At 38.9% G+C, this 19,309-nt stretch overlaps 1 protein-coding gene across 9 annotated transcripts in view; it reads right to left on the bottom strand.

The window, feature by feature from the left end:
- LOC124865594 (protein MTSS 1-like) overlaps positions 1–19,309 on the bottom strand; it is a 57,152-nt gene that overhangs the window by 9,122 nt on the left and 28,721 nt on the right. For 4 of the 9 annotated variants that reach the window (XM_047360811.1, XM_047360812.1, XM_047360817.1 and 1 more), the window contains exons 4-11: positions 15,109–15,193; positions 13,688–13,779; positions 13,439–13,513; positions 12,018–12,029; positions 3,988–4,145; positions 3,775–3,882; positions 3,535–3,632; positions 807–1,071 (exon numbers count right to left, since the gene is read on the bottom strand). In XM_047360811.1, coding sequence (XP_047216767.1) covers positions 807–1,071; positions 3,535–3,632; positions 3,775–3,882; positions 3,988–4,145; positions 12,018–12,029; positions 13,439–13,513; positions 13,688–13,779; positions 15,109–15,193 — 893 coding nt within the window. The remainder of the gene's footprint in view (positions 1–806; positions 1,072–3,534; positions 3,633–3,774; positions 3,883–3,987; positions 4,146–12,017; positions 12,030–13,438; positions 13,514–13,687; positions 13,780–15,108; positions 15,194–19,309) is intronic. The other 5 variants (XM_047360813.1, XM_047360818.1, XM_047360816.1 and 2 more) reach the window with 3 other exon arrangements.

Raw genomic sequence — 19,309 nt, 5'->3', positions numbered from 1 at the left:
CACCACAGGTTAGTAAGGAAAACCGCCAGGAAACTGTGCACTAGAAGAAGAGTTATATCAGCATTAGATGCATGGCCTTCAAGAGTAAAATGTTAAAAAGAAGCTTAGTTAAAGCCCTTCAAAAAGCAATGGCCCCTTTTAAACATCCGATACTGTAACTACACCCAGAGTGAGTAAACATGAGGCCTGATTCCCAGGGCTGTACTGTATATGGGTCAGGCACTGAGTTGCCAAACCACCTTCAGTGGATCATAAAAACTTGGAGCCCCAACTAAACCAATATGCTCTGGGCTGAGGAACTCTGGTTGCTGGCGAGCAACACAACGTCGAATAAAGCAGCTGCTCTCACGGTCGATCGCAAGCCTCAAAGCCCGCACTGACAATCCCTTGGACTGACTCACACGTCATTATCTCGTAACCTTTGTCAGACGGTCAGACTGAGCCCGGCGCAGCCCAATGATAGAGACTTACTTTTAATGCATGTAAAACATGCAGGCAGCGTATAATTTAGCTATGATTCATTTAATAAAAATAAAGCAGAACATATTCTGGGGCCTTTAAGTTTAGCCAAGACTGTGGTCTGTCACAGTGGTTTTTTTATAGCGGGATGGTTCGGACCTGTTTTACCATGGGCTAGAAAGGAAGCAGACTAATTTCCTGCATATTTATGTTTCAATAATAGTACTGACATGACTTCACACACTTACCACAGGCAGACAACTGTCTGCTTAGGGAGACTTGCTCTCAGTAGGGAGCTGGATTGAAAATATGAATAAATAATGGGTATCTGTTTTTTCCCCTCTTACCTTTGTTTCAGCTGGCATTGGTGAAGATGATTTGGACGATGCATTTTGGTCCTGCGATGAAGAAATGAACCCCGAGTCGTGGGAAGAGATGCTAGAAAGTCGAACCGGGGTCTGCAGGGGAAACGTGGAGCTGCGGTATCGATGGCAGGGGTGATGATGGTGAAAGAGGGGATGAGAGGAAGAGGAAGAAGAAGACGAGGAAGGAGAGTGAGAGTGAGAGCCACTGGAACTCCTGGAGTCACTACTGTTAACGCTGTTCAGACTACTGTGAAAGGGGAAGGAGGATGGTACAAAGGGAGGACCAGTGGGGAAAGTTTAGCAGCGACGAGGAGGGTTAAAGACGAGTAAGTCCACCAGAAGCCGTGGGTTTAGCAGGAAGAGTTGAGTAAAGGGGAGATAAAGGGAATAACGGGAGAGATGGGCAGAGGATAACGGGGAATGTGGAGGAGACAGGGTTGGGGAAACGATTAACACGGCACAACATGATGCAGCAAGCAGTAACAGAACCCAATCCAATAAAACCACAAAACAGATGGTAAACTTTGACTAAAGTACACAAAATACTCAAAAACTGAATCATTCTGGTTCTACTTATTATTTCAATTTAAATTACACATATCACTGCAAATAAAAACTGAAAAATATTATGTGGTTGCAACAAGTACACAATATAAAGCAAAATTCAAATACTAGCTAAACATTTATATGTTTAAGAGGATGAGAATAGTCTTGATTTGTTTTAAGGTGTCTGTTTTAAGTTAGATTTCCCTAAATATGTATCATATAAGCTGGGACATGGATTGTAAAAGACATAAAAACATTTTACATACAGAGGTTGGACAATGAAACTGAAACACCTGTCATTTTAGTGTGGGACGTTTCATGGCTAAATTGGACCAGCCTGGTAGCCAGTCTTCATTGATTGCACACTGCACCAGTAAGAGCAGAGTGTGAAGGTTCAATTAGCAGGGTAAGAGCACAGTTTAGCTCAAAATATTGAAATGCACACAACATTATGGGTGAAATACCAGAGTTCAAAAGAGGACAAATTGTTGGTGCACGTCTTGCTGGCGCATCTGTGACCAAGACAGCAAGTCTTTGTGATGTATCAAGAGCCACGGTATCCAGGGTAATGTCAGCATACCACCAAGAAGGACGAACCACATCCAACAGGATTAACTGTGGACGCAAGAGGAAGCTGTCTGAAAGGGATGTTCGGGTGCTAACCCGGATTGTATCCAAAAAACATAAAACCACGGCCATATCATGGCATTCCCTTGGCCCAATACTTGTGCTAGATGGGCGCGTCACTGCCAAGGACTACTGAACCATTCTTGAGGACCATGTGCATCCAATGGTTCAAACATTGTATCCTGAAGGCGGTGCCGTGTATCAGGATGACAATGCACCAATACACACAGCAAGACTGGTGAAAGATTGGTTTGATGAACATGAAAGTGAAGTTGAACATCTCCCATGGCCTGCACAGTCACCAGATCTAAATATTATTGAGCCATTTTGGGGTGTTTTGGAGGAGCGAGTCAGGAAACGTTTTCCTCCACCAGTATCATGTAGTGACCTGGCCACTATCCTGCAAGAAGAATGGCTTAAAATCCCTCTGATCACTGTGCAGGACTTGTATATGTCATTCCCAAGACGAATTGATGCTGTATTGGCCGCAAAAGGAGGCCCTACACCATACTAATAAATGATTGTGGTCTAAAACCAGGTGTTTCAGTTTCATTGTCCAACCCCTGTAAGTCAAATAGAGACTGGGGGGGGAAATCTGACAATCAAATCGGTAGATTATCATCAGTGTGGTTGTTGAGTTTGGTCTAGTACAAAATATGAGTCACTCAGAAGTAAAAACGGGAAGGATTGGACCTTCTTTGTCGAACATTTGCTCAATAGTTTAAAAAGAAATTTAGGGTAAGTAAGAAATTGACTATTCACAAGTAGTCTTCAGTAAAAAGCTGAAAAAGTAAAAGAAATCCCTGCTTTGCTATTTAAACTCGGAGCCTCGGTTATAAAACTCATCCTGCGGTTCCTGTTTAAAATATCATCGTTTTGATGGGCAAAAGGATGTTTTTGACACCGTTTAAAATAAATATCAGCCCTAATCTATCTAGCATTCAAATTCACTCACAACCCAAGAATAAACTTTAGATTTCAGATTTTAGATTTTAACAGGATAGATGCAAAGAGAACAAAGCTACCCAGAAAGTAGGTGTCTGACTTTAAACCAGAGCAGTTCTGCAAATACCATCAGAGAAAGCACAAAGGACAGTGTAGAAGACATAGTCTGAACAGCTAAAAAAACAAATAATTCTGTATAATAATGGTTTTATTCTCATTGAATGATAAATATGATCATTACACATCACTATGAAAATATTTATATGCAAAAAAAGAACCATGTTTTTTTCCTAGCTCATCCTGGCCACTAGGTGTCAGCCAATATTTGGAAAACTAAAGATTGTAATGCCTTCATCTTTTCTGATTTGGATAAAAAGATTTACAGGTTTTTAGAGATGCTATATGTACAGTTGTATATAAATATGTACATGTATACAAGTAGTGACCTTCTTCTTACAGTTGTTGACCATTTCTTATTTTTTGTACTCATGCCACACAGTATTTCATAGCTGTTTTCTTTGATGCAGGAGGACAATCTGTACTCCAGACTCTACTTCCTTTAAAACATAAAGGTAAAAACATAAAAACTTACCTGCACATGCTAGATTTCCTGGACATTGTAGTACTTGGGGAAGAAGGCGGCGTCTGATATGACCAACCATAGTCTGAGCCTTTCAGGTCTGAGATCACCTTAAAGAAGTAATTATTAATCATGATTTTTAACGGTAAGAGAAAATTCAATACATTTATTTTACAGGGCTGTAAACAAGCACAAAATGTAAAAAATAAATAAATTATGATTTCATAAAATTTTACACGTTTTTTTACATACCTGTTCACTAGCAGGGGGAAGCTTGTGTGGGTCAGAGGTCAAGGCCTTGAGGTCCTCAGAGATGGTCTGAAGATGGGTAACCTCTGCCAACATGGAAATCTCTTCATCCTAAAAGCATTGAGCACAAGCAAAACAGAAACCCATCAGCAGATTATATTTTATGCCATTTTACAGTAAGACAACATAAAAACAAGTGTTCTCTTTTTTACTCACCACTACGGGCTGCAGCAAAGCCACAAAACAGCAGAATCTTTGTCTCTCCTCAATGAGAGCTTTCCTCAAAGCTTGCTTCTCAGTTTCTTCCAGAAGGATGTATTTATCACTCACATCCTGCATCGCACTGTTCAGCTGGGGCTGGAAGTCACCACGGCCTTCAGAAACAGAGTACAAACACATGCACAAAAATACACTGGTCATTACATGAGGCATGAACCTAAAAACATAAAATAGGAAGATAATTATTTTGCAAATAAATAAATATTTACCATACAATAACATGGAGTGAATATGGAAAACAGTATGATCTTGTAGGTAAGAAGGAAGTTGGTGAGTATTTCTTGTGGCATATCATAAATGTCTCCACTAGTTTGGGCATCACCCTCAGCATGAGGGGCAAAAAGGTTATCTTCTTCAGAATAATCTGTTATCTGTAGACTGTTGTTACAATACAACCAAAGTTTAGGGTCATTTTTACCTTCCTCTTTGTGTCACAAAAAATAAATAATTCCTGGAAGTTTCTGTAGGAACTCACAAAGCCTTTTTATCACAGCATAAGAGCAAAGTACCAACAATACCACCTGGCCCTCCAGCTGTCTATATCTGAGCTTTAATATAAATATGCAAATCCAGAGTAGGACATTTATAATTCCAAGGTTATCTTCCCGTTCAGCCTTGCCTGCCTCCATGCTGTGCGTCTAAGCAGAAATGTGTGTGTACAGTTTGTGACTGTGTGTGTGTATGGGTATGATTCGAAGACAAGATGCCCTGAAGCCATATCGGACCCTCTTGAGTTCTCCAAGGAGGCAGGAAGGTTAGCAACTGTCCATGGCCGTATGTTGCATTGTGGGCCTCAAAGCCATTATTTAACCACTAAACGTACAGTTACGCAAAAACATGCTGTGACCTATGTCTATCAAGGCCTGTGGTCTCTGTCCGCTCATACGTCTGGGCTAGGGTGACTAGATATCAAAAACCCAAATGCGGGACAACAAGGATGCTTATGAGGGACATTGTGGGACACATTACCAACACTATGATGACATCATAGATTTTAATTTAACAAAGATCTCACATTACATTCATCAATCTCTGCTTAGCCTGTTAGTACACAACAATGAATTAGCAAGTTTAAAAAAAAACATTACAACCTTTTAAAGTTTAACACTGGTAACAAACTAAGCAAACGGGACAAAGACCAGGATAACCAGCGTAAATATTAATGTACTAAGATATCCAAATCAACCTGCCCATATGTGAAAAAGTAATCCCCCTTGTTAAATCATGAATTAACTGTAATCAACAAAATTTCAATTCAACTCACCACAACCAGGACTGGTTATTGCCAGACATATAGAACCTGTCTCACAATATGAAGTAGGCTAAAAGATCTTAAAAAGCAACACAAAATGTTCTGAACAAAAGGAATTCAAGAATAAATGTGAATTATTGTCATAAGGCAAGAAGGTGTTAAAAAGCCCATTGTAAGGTAGGCCAGCAAACCACCATGAGAACCATTATCTAAAAATGGAGGAAAAGAACAGTGGTGAACCTTCCCAGGAGAGGTCAGACTACCCAAATTACTTGAAGTGATCTCACCACCCTAAGCTCATCAAGATCATTGTTCATCATTCAACAGTAAGAAAGAAGTCGGACAGAAAGGGCACACACAGAAGAATTACAAGATAAAAACCATAGCTGACCAAACAGCAGGAAGGCACACTTCAGCTTTGCCAAAAAAACGTCTTGATAATGACCAAGATTCTTGGGAAATGTTTCTGTTGACTCACCAGATAGAGTGGTCTAGTCAAAGTCCATACTTAACTCTAATTTAGATACTATAGCTCAACCAAGTAGTATCTTTAGGTGATAATTATAGTACTTTTACCACACATTTGTTTTGTTGTCTTTTTTCCCCTTAATAAATTAAGTCATTTTAAAATTGATAGCAAAGATAGCTGTTGCTCCAGTGATCTCTGTCTTGTATTAAATATTTGTTTGATGATCCTAAAACAACCACACATCATCTAAAAAAAGAAAAGAAAAAACATCACAGCACTGTAGGGGCCCTTTACATATTTTTCTTTCTCTATTGAAAAGAAAATCAATATTGGGTTGCAACACAAAGACAAGTACTCTTATGAGGAAATGTATGGAGCCCATTTATCAAGCCTAGTACAGTGATTCTAACGCTAAGGTGAGTTATGCAAGCGTTTTAGGTAGAAGTAAATTAATGGTGGCTTAAATGGAAAGTCCAAACTTCAGCATGTTTTTCTGTCCAGTATTGATCCAAAGGGAACTTTTTGACCAGACCAGCGTACAAATATATTGTTCAAGGGTATGACTGACTCTGAACAGGCTAACAAGCCTCACTCATTAGTCTGTTTTCCACAGCAGAACCTACTTCATTATCGTCGTCCCGGCCGGCAAAATCTTTTTCCGTCCTGTTGCCTTGGACATTATTCATAAGCTGGGTTGACATCTCAAATACTCCTGTAATCACTAATTACAAACAGCTCCTCTTTCATTACTGTAATATAATGCGAAAACCATTTGTAATTTGGATCTATGAAATAAAATATACAACAGCTGAAACTACAGAGAGCAAATTAACGGCTAAAAATGCGTTTTACATGTCATGACAACACATACGCTTCGACTGAAAGCAGGCTTGCAGTAAAGTTCAAGCAAATTTGAGAACGAAACGTACACCTTATGTTTTAAAACACTGGACTAAGCTGACTTTAATAGAGAAAAGCAACTCTTGCCTCCTAAAGCCAAGGACGCTGTGGTGTCTCTTTGGCATGAGTCTTGTTGGGAGATTTGTTTTCTCATAACTCATTCAATCAGTGACAATTGGGTTTCTTTGCATAACCAAAGTGGTTTTGGAGAGGCAGAACCATAAGTTAGGGAACGTTGCCTAAGACAAACAGAAAGCCAAATATTTTCTTCATTTCCATATTTGTAGAGTCCAAGAGCAGCCTGGCAATGCTTCCTCTTACAGGTCTGTTAAAGACTGGTCAATTAGGAATCATTTTAATAAAAATTACAACAAATGCTGCAATATTTTACACTTATGCACACAATTAGATAAAAAAAAAATACACGTAATAATAAATCTAAATACAATTATTGAAAATGTTGCAAACATAAACAGAAGCAATACAGGTATTTGGTTATCCCGCAGCTTTGTTTCTGCTGTGGTGGATACTCTTTACTTTGTCAATTCCTACTTTTGCAGTTGGGGTGGTTTTGTACCTGACTATTTTTAGGTATGAAAAGAACCTGTTTGTCACTGGAAATCAGTATGTACCAAACCTGGGAACATTTCGTTCCTGTTTTGAAAACTCCTTTCTGATTTTAAGCAATTTTATACACTCTGGCTCTAGCCTACTGTAAGGAAATACTATGTGACGCCAATAAATGTTACCCAACAGCTGGAGGTTGATCACAGTTATACTGGTTTGATGAAAAGTCATAAACTGTCAGATTTAATTGGACTCCACTGGCCCAAATGGGGATCAGAGCTACAATCAATGGAAATTGGGTGTGATACAAAATCTCCAAAACATAATCCTGCTCGATAAATAAAATATGTGGGATTTGAGCAATTTTGCCAATGTACACGAAGAAAATGGGGATACCAATTGGCAAAGAGAGGACTGACCTGGAGCTGCACTTTCAACCACCAAGCTAGAGTGAAGAATAGTAACATCTACACTATATTTTACCACTGTTTTATTTAAAAAAACAAAACAAAAAACAATGAAATTGTAATCCATATTGGGGACCTATCTTTTGGACAGACCTTAGTTATCTTTACAGATTTACAACATCAAAACAACCTGCCATTAAATGGTGCAAAAACACCTTTGTGAGTTTTCTCCATGACACTAATAAATGGTACCAAAAAAGTGTACATTACTTTATCTCACTAAAGGTGACCAATTGTTATTGAGTTACTTTGAATGAAGAAGTTTGGAATAAACAACAAAACGGAAGGATGATGATATTTTTTGATAGTATTTGCAGCTTTAACTTATCTGACTGGAGGGGCTGAATTGTCCCTCATTCTGCACACATAAGGACACATGTCCAGACACAAATGGGATTAACTGTTCCAGCTTTCACATGGCCAATGATTAAATTAGGCTGTAATTTTAGACTTTTTCTGAGTGCTACTGGGCTTTTGGGTCAGAAAAACACTCATGAGATAGATAAAACATCAGATCTTGTCTAAACAACAAGACGACAACGGATGGTGTGTTATTTTGGTGAGAGAGTAAGTTCTCCTCATTTAACTAATTTGCATAAACCTATACTTAAATCCTATTATTAGAGCTAACAAGCAAGTGGCTATGAGACCAGTGAGTAAAGTTAGAACACAAAAACATTAGATCAAATTTGTAACTTTCTATGACAGCTGGATCATTTTTGAGGGCATTATGGCAGTTTAGTGATTTACTCTCACCTCAGAGCAAGAAGGTTTCTTCAACGTATAATTCTCATGAGTTCCTATTTTTTTAAGTTCTGTTGACTTTCAGAGTTAATTTTTTTAAATTAACTTCTTTGTTAATTACTATGTTATATTATTCAAAATTTAAAGATTTAGAGGTTTTAGAGCAGCCCAGTCAAAGTCCCGACATGAAACTGACAGAGAATCTATTGAGGGGAGCTAAAGATTAGGGTAATGGCAATGAGGCCTTCCAACCTCAGACTTAGAGCTTATCACCAAAGATAAATAGTCAAAGACCAGCGAAATCTTGCAAAAGTTGGTCAGCAATAATAAGAACCGTTTGATTGCTGTGATGCAAATTAGGATTTGTCCATTGATTTCCACTGAGAAAGATATACAGATTTTTTACTAGATTTTTAATAAAATGTAAATAAAAAGATGAATGTACTTTTTTCTTTTACATTGTTTTATTTTCTTTTATGAGACGGTCTCATTTCCTACCAGAAATAAAACTATCTAAGTTGAATAAAAATTATTCTAACTTTGCCAGGAGTATGAATAATTCTGGGCTTAACTGCAGGCCTAACGATATTTGAGTTGTCCTCGATGGGAGCAGCAATCAGTCAATGGAAGGAACCAATCTGAAAAGTAAGAACCTTGACAATGGACTGAATTGACTAAAGAATGAGGTACACTAACAGATACTGTAACTGTTTTGTCTTCATCACCAACTGCGCTCAGCTTGACTTGGAGATATGACTACAGTAACATAAAACAGCACCAGCTGCTGAAGGTACACTTTAAAAGATACAGATGATGATAGAAGATTGAGGGCTTATTTGTAGAATTTACTGAAGTGGACGCGACTGTGGTAGACAACAACAATGTTGTTAACCTGTGTCAACTCAAGCTGCCGGCTCCAGGTCCAGCAGCGTTCAGAGCCTGAGCTCTTTTAGATGAGATGTAGCAGAACCTCTGATTTGTAGTGTGAAGCTAATAAGAAGAGAAAGTATGTAGTCTTGTGTTGATTTAGTCAAAAGCCCAAGTCCAAGCTGTTGACAGCTGTAAAGCTTGGACATAAAGGTTAATCAAGCTGAACATATCAAGTCAACAATAATCTCATCTTTAACAAAGACAAGAAGGTTTACCAAAGCTTACAGACCGCTAAAAGCAATGAGTTTATGTCTATATTTCATTCAATATCTATTCAGTGTTCTTACATAGTTTAACATGACAGAGTCAAGGATGGATGGATAGATATACAATACAGACCAAAAGTTTGGACACATCTTCTCATTCAAAGAATTTTCTTTATTTTCATGACTATGAATATTGTAGCTTCACATTGATGGCATCAAAACTATGAATTAACACATGTGAAATTATATACTGAACAAAAAAGTGTGAAACAACTGAAAATATGTCTTATATTCTAGGTTCTTTAAAGTAGCCACCTTTTGCTTTGATTACTGCTCCGCACACTCTTGGCATTCTGTTGATGAGCTTCAAGAGGTAGTCACCTGAAATGGTTTTCACTTCACAGGTGTGCCCTGTCAGGTTTAATAAGTAGGATTTCAAGCCTTATAAATGGGTTTTTGACCTTCAGTTGTGTTGTGCAGGAAGTGGATACAGTACACAGCTGATAGTGTTACTGAATAGACTGTTAGAATTTGTATTATGGCAAGAAAAAAGCAGCTCAGTAAAGAAAAACGAGTGGCCATCATTACTTTAAGAAATAAAGGTCAGTCAGTCCGAACAATTGGGAAAACTTTTAAAGTGTCCCCAAGTGCAGTCGCAAAAACCATCAAGCGCTACAAAGAAACTGGCTCACATGAGGACCGCCCCAGGAAAGGAAGACCAAGAGTCACCTCTGCTGCGGACGATAAGTTCATCCGAGTCACCAGCCTCAAAAATTGCAGGTTAACAGCAGCTCAGATTAGAGAACAGGTCAATGCCACACAGAGTTCTAGCAGCAGACACATCTCTAGAACAACTGTTAAGAGGAGACTGTGTGAATCAGGCCTTCATGGTGAAATAGCTGCTAGGAAACCACTGCAGAGGACAGGCAACAAGCAGAAGAGACTTGTTTGGGCTAAAGAACTCAAGGAATGGACATTAGACCAGTGGATATCGGTGCTTTGGTCTGATGAGTCCAAGTTTGAGATCTTTGGTTCCAACCACCGTGTCTTTGTGCGGCGCAGAAGAGGTGAACGGATGGACTCTACATGCCTGGTTCCCACCGTGAAGCATGGAGGAGGAGGTGTGATGGTGTTGGGGTGCATTACTGGTGACACTGTTGGGGATTTATTCAAAATTGAAGACATACTGAACCAGCATGGCTACCACAGCATCTTGCAGCCACATGCTATTCCATCCGGTTTGCGTTTAGTTGGACCATCATTTATTTTTCAACAGGACAATGACCCCAAACACACCTCCAGGCTGTGTAAGGGCTATTTGACCAAGAAGGAGAGTGATGGGGTGCTGCGCCAGACGACCTGACCTCCACAGTCACCGGACCTGAACCCAATCCAGATGGTTTGGGGTGAGCTGGACCGCAGAGTGAAGGCAAAAGGGCCAACAAGTGCTAAGCATCTCTGGGAACTCCTTCAAGACTGTTGGAAAACCATTTCAGGTGACTACCTCTTGAAGCTCATCAACAGAATGCCAAGAGTGTGCGGAGCAGTAATCAAAGCAAAAGGTGTCTACTTTGAAGAACCTAGAATATAAGACATATTTTCAGTTGTTTCACACTTTTTTGTTCAGTATATAATTCCATATGTGTTAATTCAAAGTTTTGATGCTTTCAGTGTGAAGCTACGATATTAATAGTCATGAAAATAAAGAAAACTCTTTGAATGAGAAGGTGTGTCACAACTTTTGGTCTGTACTGTATTTAATTTATATTTTTCCATCCTTCATTATTTTTCCATACCTATCCAGAACTAACAAATACATAACTCAAACCCCATACATTTCTAGCTTGGGAACCCTGTATATTTATTAATGGAGCAAAAGTTTAGGCAGAAAAAAATCTTGCAATACATTTTTTATAAAATGAATGCATTCTGGGCTCTGATTGAAATGCATTTTTTATTTGTTAATGTCAGTGTTAACATAAGTACAGATGTGCTTAAGAATCATTTGGTGATTTAGCTCTTAGCTAAAAAACAAACAACTATTTGTGCGGAGCACCTCCGTAAAAGTCAACGTTTTCTCTTTTTTTATTGAAATCTTTCAGGTTCTTAAGAATGAAAGGCGTCTCACTCAGAACTGTGAGTAATGAACGGGATGGCACTAAAAATGTTGGAAAAGGGAATATGAAAAGAAGGACAAATATTTCATTATAGTTTCTATGCTCCAACATTAAAAAAATAAAGACTGACACACCAAATAGGACTAACATGTTGGTACAGTCTCTAAAATGCAGCTACGGTTTCTATAAACGAAAACTGAGAATGCATTACAGAAAAGATAGCAAGTCCTACATTAGTGATTTCACAATGAAACCAAGATGCTTAATAAATGTAGCATAAGCAACAATGTGAATAGCATCCATAAAGTGACTTACCATGATTATCTGCTGCAGTGCAGCAAAAGGTGAAGAATATCAGAACAACAGGGGGGGTTAGGGAGAGAAAAAAATCTAATGAGCTGAGAAACTGCCAGCTCTAAACACCAATCTATCATATCTATGATGCGCATGAATGTCTAAAACCTTGTTTAAGGATTCAAACATGTGAAGAGGAATTTAAAAGGTGATGGGTATGTTGATTTGAATGAATAACACTATCTGGGTTGTCCATATATTATTATATGCAATCAAAGCATCTTTTGTACGATAATGTTCCTGTAATGATTAGTGTGATCCTGACAGACTCATTTATCCACACTAAAAAAGATGGCAAAAACAAACCAGAAACAATTTCCCTCTTCACGTTCCTGGAGGTAAAAACACAAGAAACTGCAAACATCCATTAATTTAAAACGTAAACCAACACGAATCTATAAGCATGCTACTATGATAGGCAGCCAACCGTCTATTTCTGTAGGTATTATTTTCCAGTTAGGTGAGCGAGTGCGTAAAACCCAGGCCAAGAGAACTGCAGAGGGAACAGGCCCCTGTCCTCTCACAGTGTTTACCAAGTAAGGAAATGTTTAGCCTTACTAGAGCTGCACAACTTCATCAGTAGGAAAACACTTGTTTGGAGCACAGGTTGTTAAATAAAACTCAATCGTGGTTTAGACATTTTTCCATTAAATTCAAGTTCTCCCTCCATTGATCATTTATCCGTCCGTACTCTTTTCTTGCTATGTTGGAAAATATTCTCATCAGCTTTTACGTTTAGTTACAACACAGTCAGTTTCTAATGAATAAATTGTTCTTCTCAGAAAACAACAGTAGCTCACATATAAACCAGTGGGTCACAAACAAATGAGTCACAGCTTTACCCTTTCTAACCTCTTGTAAGATACTCCAGAACAGCTACCAGGCTAAATGTTTAAAGAAGACAAATTCAGCAAGAGGTCTATGGAAAAAACAAGCCTCAGGTCTGGCTAGGCTAACAATAACACACCACCTATGGTAAAAACAGCAGCTTCGTTTCAATAAACCTACCAGGCACTGGACTACTGCTACTTAAAACAACGGTTTGAAAGTAACTATTGACGTTTTAGGTTTCCAGACTTAATAATAAATTATCCAAGGGTGAAAAGCCTTTAACTTGCTGACTTGATGACATGTGAGCCCAAAGTTAAACAGGTAATGTCTACAGATAGCTGGTTTGCCTACAAAAAAATGTGAATCCTAATACATACAGTGTAGTTGATGTACATTTGTTTTCATATAAATATTTGCCTATAGATGGAATAACTTTTTAGAAGGATCGGTGAATTGTTAATTGTTGGTAAAAGCTTTGTCTCCACTTTCCACAGAGATACAGACCACATCAAACGTAAATGGTTGCATGCTTTCACAAAAGGTTTTCTTACCTTTCTTTGCTTTTTTCTGAAGTTTTAGCGTGTCTGAGGACTTCTTCTTGATTTCCTGTCGAGCTCGTTTGTACTCTGTTACAAAGAGACCAATTAACAGCGGTAAATTAACTGCTCCATTGAGCATGTATTTGCCCAGATATTTGGTGTAACAGCAGAACCAATGACACTAACGAACAGATGAATGTCAATTGTGAATCAAAGTCAACGATTTACTTTGGCTGAGAGGATTTTTACGCAACTACTCACCTTTTGCATGGTCTTTGTCTAATGTGTTGACACCTCTTTTCCAATCCTCCATCTGTTCCTGCAGAGGGTTGATCAAGCCCTCCAGGAAGCACCTGTGCAAAAAGAGGTTTATCACTTCTGATCTGAGGTCAGTCAGATAAGTGCAAATGAACCAAATAGTTTCTCCATTCCTGCCCTTCAGATGACTTTTTGGAATGGAATAACATATAGCTCTTGTGAAATGAAACTATGCTGACATTATTGAAGAAAAAAGGGCAAACGTCTGTTTTTAGAGTGGCTCGAATTATTCATCCCAACACATGTACTTGTGTTCTGCCCCCTTTACTCCAATACCCCTAAATGCAATCATGTAGGCCTGTGTGTAGTTTAACCTCGGTATTAATGCAGCTGTTTTGGGAAAGCCTCAGAGGTTTGGTGCTCTTGATTCAATGTGGCGGCAAGAAGAATTAACAAAACCATCAGTGTACAGATGTACAAAGCTTGTAGAGACAAGCCAAAGACACAAAAGACTTGCAGCTTTAACCGCGGCAAAAATAGGTACTACAAAGTATTGATTTAGGAGGGCTAAACAGAAATGCAGGCCACACTTTTCAGATTTTTATCGGAAAACCATTTGATATTTTCCTTTGGCTACTTCAAAATTATTACAGCTACAGTAACAAAGTCCTAATAAAATACATTTAAGCTCATGGAAACAATGTAGGACAGCTGTACATTCATCATCCATTGTAAGTTGAGACCAGACTGTCAGACGCTGAAAAATGTACAAACATCAAGTCTGGTTTATTTATGTGGCATATAATCTCACGTCAATCATTGACAGACTGGAAGGGGGAGAAAAAACACAGACTGTGAGAAAGGAATCTGCAAGTGTCTGATTGTGCATCACAGGACGGAGTACTAAGCTGTGCAGTTATGTCTGTCAATCATTACCCAAGCATGAACGTCTTCCGAGACACATTTGTAAAGTGTGTAAAATGCGGACAGCTGCAGCGTTAGCGCGTCGAGCTAAAATTAGACCTCTCCCTCCTGCAGACATCTCCACAAAGTGTGTGTCAGTGGGTGGTTGTTGATCGCAGCCCCCACATGTACGGCTCCTGCTATGGAGATCCAAATGGAATCTGTACTGAAATGCCAAGTGAAATTAAAGAGCCTCTTGTCTGGGATGTGTGTGGTAATGGGAGGGGGTACAGCAGAACGTTATGGTGTGTGCAACTTTCCTGTGACACTATAGATGCACATGCTGTGAAAAATGTCGTCTTTTTCCCAGCATTCCACGACAAGGCGTCACAGTTGTCCACACACCCGAAATGTCAAAACAAGCAAGGCAAGGAGAAGTTAAAACAATTCTTTTTGAGTGGTCGGGTCAAAGAGCAATATGTATACAACTGAACAACATTTCAGTGTGTAACATTCCTTACATTGAGAACTGTTTGAGTTTAGCCTCTATGCTGCGATGCCTCATGCACATCTTGGTCAATGCCGAGCCGATGTCTCTGGTGCCACCTGAAACAGAAATGAACATGAATAAATGAAAGTTTCATACAGGTGCATCGGAATAAATCAGAATGAAAGGAAATGTATTAGCTCATTTTGAAGATTATGGCTTCCAGCAAATGAAAACACAAATTTCTGTTTCTCAGAAGATTAAAAAAAGAATAGGAGCAAAGGTTTGTACTAAGAAATGCCAGCCTACATAATGATGGGGAAAACTGCTGACTTGACATTTGTCTAGTGGACAATCATCAACAGTCAGGCCACAAAAGATCATTATTAATGAAACTGGTTGGACACAAACTGCTAAATCCAAGCATATTACTGAAAAGTTGAGTGGAAGGAAAAAAGATTCACATGCAACTGGGATATCATAGCAGTAACATATTTATTCATCTGCATAAAAAGATTTGAGTGGTTAAGAGAGTGACAGATGTCACTCTCTTAACCAGTATTACTAAATGCAACCTGACAAAGACCTGATATGTGAGAGTTTTGTGCGTGCTATAAGGACACTAAAACCAGCAGGGCAGAGTTGGAAGCAAGTTAATCCAGAACAAAATTACAGTTAGAGTTAAATGTCTATTAATAAGTACAAAATATATCGCTTGTGATAATACCTTTTTTTTTTTAACTATAAAAATCTGAGTTTTTATCTGTACACCAAACTATTCTTTAAATAGGAGAAACTGCAGAAAACCTGAACTCAATTAAACATGGAAATCTGGAAGGGACTCATGGATTTCTTTTTTATCAGCTTGCTCTGGGAAAAGACGGACAGGAAATTGTTGTCTGTCCTGCACGGTTCTTGTACGTCACAAGATTAAATAGTAATAAAAATGTAGTGTACAAAAGGCTGCTGACGTGAATGAGAAAACAACCTTCCTCAAAACTGGGAGAGATGTAAATAAACATGCAGGACTTTAAAAAGAAAGTTCATGAACATTTACTCCATCTGAGTTAACGACCTTACAAATGCCTCTAACAGCTTTTTTACAAATAGCTTATACATATTCAGTTGAGGAAAAATAAGAGGCAGGAAAGAGAATGTGATTGGGTGAAGTGTCGGATTCCTCCTCACAGCCATCCACTGGCAGTGAGGTGACATTGATTGACAGAACTATTGTCTAGATGTTCAGCAGGAATCAATAGCTTCTCTGTCGGACCACTGTGTGTATGTTTACTTCTTGATGTGTCAGTGCCCATATAGAGAAGAGAGGGCTGGGGAACCTTGAGTTGAAGCTTTTTTCCATTCTGCCCCATGCTTTACACTGGGTGTGTGTGTGTGTGTGTGTGGCTACGACAATCCTATCAAGTGTAAAATCTCCACCAGAGCGAGCCATCCTGCTGTCGGCACAGTCCGTACAGCATGCAGAGATAGATACATAGCCGTCCCTCACTCAGCCACTCCCACCCACGTTAATAACAAACACCAACAGACAATTGGCTCGCAACGCATGCAGGAAGCTCCTGCTGTCGCCTCCAACGGAAAAACACAGACAGTTTACAGCTATGACTTGATAAGGATGGTTTCAAATTGTGAAAGACATTTCAGATTCCTCAACAAACCCGTTGCTTAGATTGCGTGAGATGGTTTTAGCCGCCCTGTCTGGACTGCGTAAATATAATTACACTGATGAACATACCATCCAGAAGTGTTGGATTCCCTGACAACTTAAGGTGTGAAAAGAATCCCCAACATATGCTAATGTAAAACAGAGGGAGTTGTTTAAAAAACACAGCTCTGGTTTCAGTTTTGTCTAAACAGTGAATGTTTTTATAACTGATACAACATGGGCTTACTGGTATGTTACTGCAGCAATAAAACAGTATGCCTAGTGTTGTTCTAGTAGCAGTGATTTCTGAATGAACTCATTGTGAAAGAGCTTGCTACACAATCTAACTCGGTTTTGCTCTTCTGTTTGGTTCACTTTTTCAAGAGTTTCTAATTGCTCAATAACAGACAAAAGCGTGGCAACGTGTAGCACAAAGGCTCTGGCTTAAAGAGTATTAAATCTTTCAAAATGGCAAATTAAAACTTTGTTATACTATTCCACTACATTTCATATCCTGTAAGGGCTACTGAGCTCAGTATTAACCCCTTTTCTGTTTTATTAAGTCTTCCTTTTTGCTGGTTTGCTTTTACAAAGGGCGTGGGTATCACAATAACCTCACTGTTGCACAAAGCGATAATCTTCATTTACTCATAATAACCAGCCATCCTTGAGGCCACGTCTCCCTCGCTGTGAGTTTTGGTTATTTATTCTTGTGGGTGTGCCTGCTTGATGCGACACTCCCACAGGGGCGCCACGAACAATTTCTCATTAGAAAATTTCCAGAGTTCGACCACCAGTCACGAAGGTTAAGTTCTGTTCAAATTCACTATTCTGTTAGATAGTAAATTTACCAAAAAACCTTCTAGGTCTAATATAAAGAATAATACACATTCAGTCCAATGGCAATGTGGCAGAAATGAGGGCCTTGTAAATGATAGTGAGGGTATCGAAAAACATCACAGATCTTTCCAGAATCTGCTTCACACCCCCAGAAAGAACCAGACCCTGAACATTGTTAGAGACTCCTGAAACCCTCCATCAGGCAAACAGAGGTGCAACATCTAAAAAACCTGACTGTTACTCAGCTTTCTACCTCAGGTTGGTCAAATGCATAACTCATCTCCATTTAAAGAGTCTTCTCAAGTTGATGAGATGTTAGTTTTGCCACAAAAACAAATCTAACTCAGGTGGAAGTTTGTCAACAAGTGGAGCTTCCCTTTCAATCGAATGTTTGAATTGTCATACAAGTCCTAGAAACTGTATGTGAAAACGGAGGCACAGACTTCCATTTGGTCTATTCTCAGAGCAGGCAGCTTTTTAAAGAAGACTTACCAGTTACTCTATCCAATAGCAACTACCTAACTTAGTCTGATGCTGGGAATTTTGCCCCTCGACCTTTTGCAATGGTAGGAAATTCCTGTTAAGTGAATCTTGATATTCTACTCCTAGTGGACTGTAAGGATTATATGACTCCAATAAATAGTATCTATCAGCAGAAAGTCACTCATGAGTTACTTTCATTTGATCACCAGTCCTTCTCTGCCATAATGTTGGACTCAGAAACTAAATAAATGGGAATAGAGCATTCAAATACAAGGGAATTAAATTACATGTGAGATCTGAGCACTTTTATGACCATTTCTTGGCAAAATCCTTTACTGCAACATAAAATAAACTGATGCCATGATTTAGGAGCATAGTTACAATATGTTTGTTTATATATATATGAAAAGAAAGTAGGAGTGGATAAAATGGCAATATGTGGGTATGAACTGGGGGTAAAAATTGCCAAAGGATCAAAATAACCAAAAAATTGGCTTAAGCTCGAATTGTTGTTTTCTTTCTTTGTGTCTTGTTTTCTAAATGTAAAATAAATAACATGATCGAATCTTGGAGAAGTTTACTTTGTCCAACATTATTTTAACAAGGGCAGAAAAGCTAAAACCAATGCACAACATGTAGTCTAGCACTGAGTGATCCCTAAAGATGAAAATAGTTGCAATGCAGCTCCAGTTGTCTGACAAACACACAAATACAGAAATCCTGGCCCAACTGCCTCACTGTCAGAACAAGCCTTGTATGTCTGTTTGGCGCATGCTGAGGCATAGCAGGCTGTCAGCAGAAATGGCGGCTGTGTAACATGATAGTTTTTGAGGGTTAACATGACCTCTTTCCATCAAATTAACCGCGTAAAAAAATAGTGTTTAATGTTGTTTTATTTTTGCTATGCCAAAATGCAGCAATGCTGTCACATTTTGATGTTTTACAGTATTTTATTTTATTCAATATAATAATGTATTATGGTTTCTGATATTTAGGGTTTCTGTGTGAGCTACAGTGTGGAAAGTTCATGGGGGTATTTGGGATGTGCGCATGAAGGCCGATACGCGATTGCAAGATCAAAGAAATCCGTTCACCCTCCCAGGGCTGCAAGAACAAAAATATATCCTTCTGTTCTGGCAGTCCTGGTTTGGTACTTCTTGCAGCTTGCTCATGACGCACAATCTGGGCAGGAACGTTTTCTTGTGTGGTGTCCGTGAAATATAAAGTGGGTGTCCAGCACGGGGAGAGA

This window comes from Girardinichthys multiradiatus, chromosome 3 (genome assembly GCF_021462225.1).
Source record: "Girardinichthys multiradiatus isolate DD_20200921_A chromosome 3, DD_fGirMul_XY1, whole genome shotgun sequence".
NCBI lineage: Eukaryota > Metazoa > Chordata > Actinopteri > Cyprinodontiformes > Goodeidae > Girardinichthys > Girardinichthys multiradiatus.
Note: the sequence above shows the minus strand (reverse complement) of the source record. Positions and strands in the feature narration are given on the sequence as shown.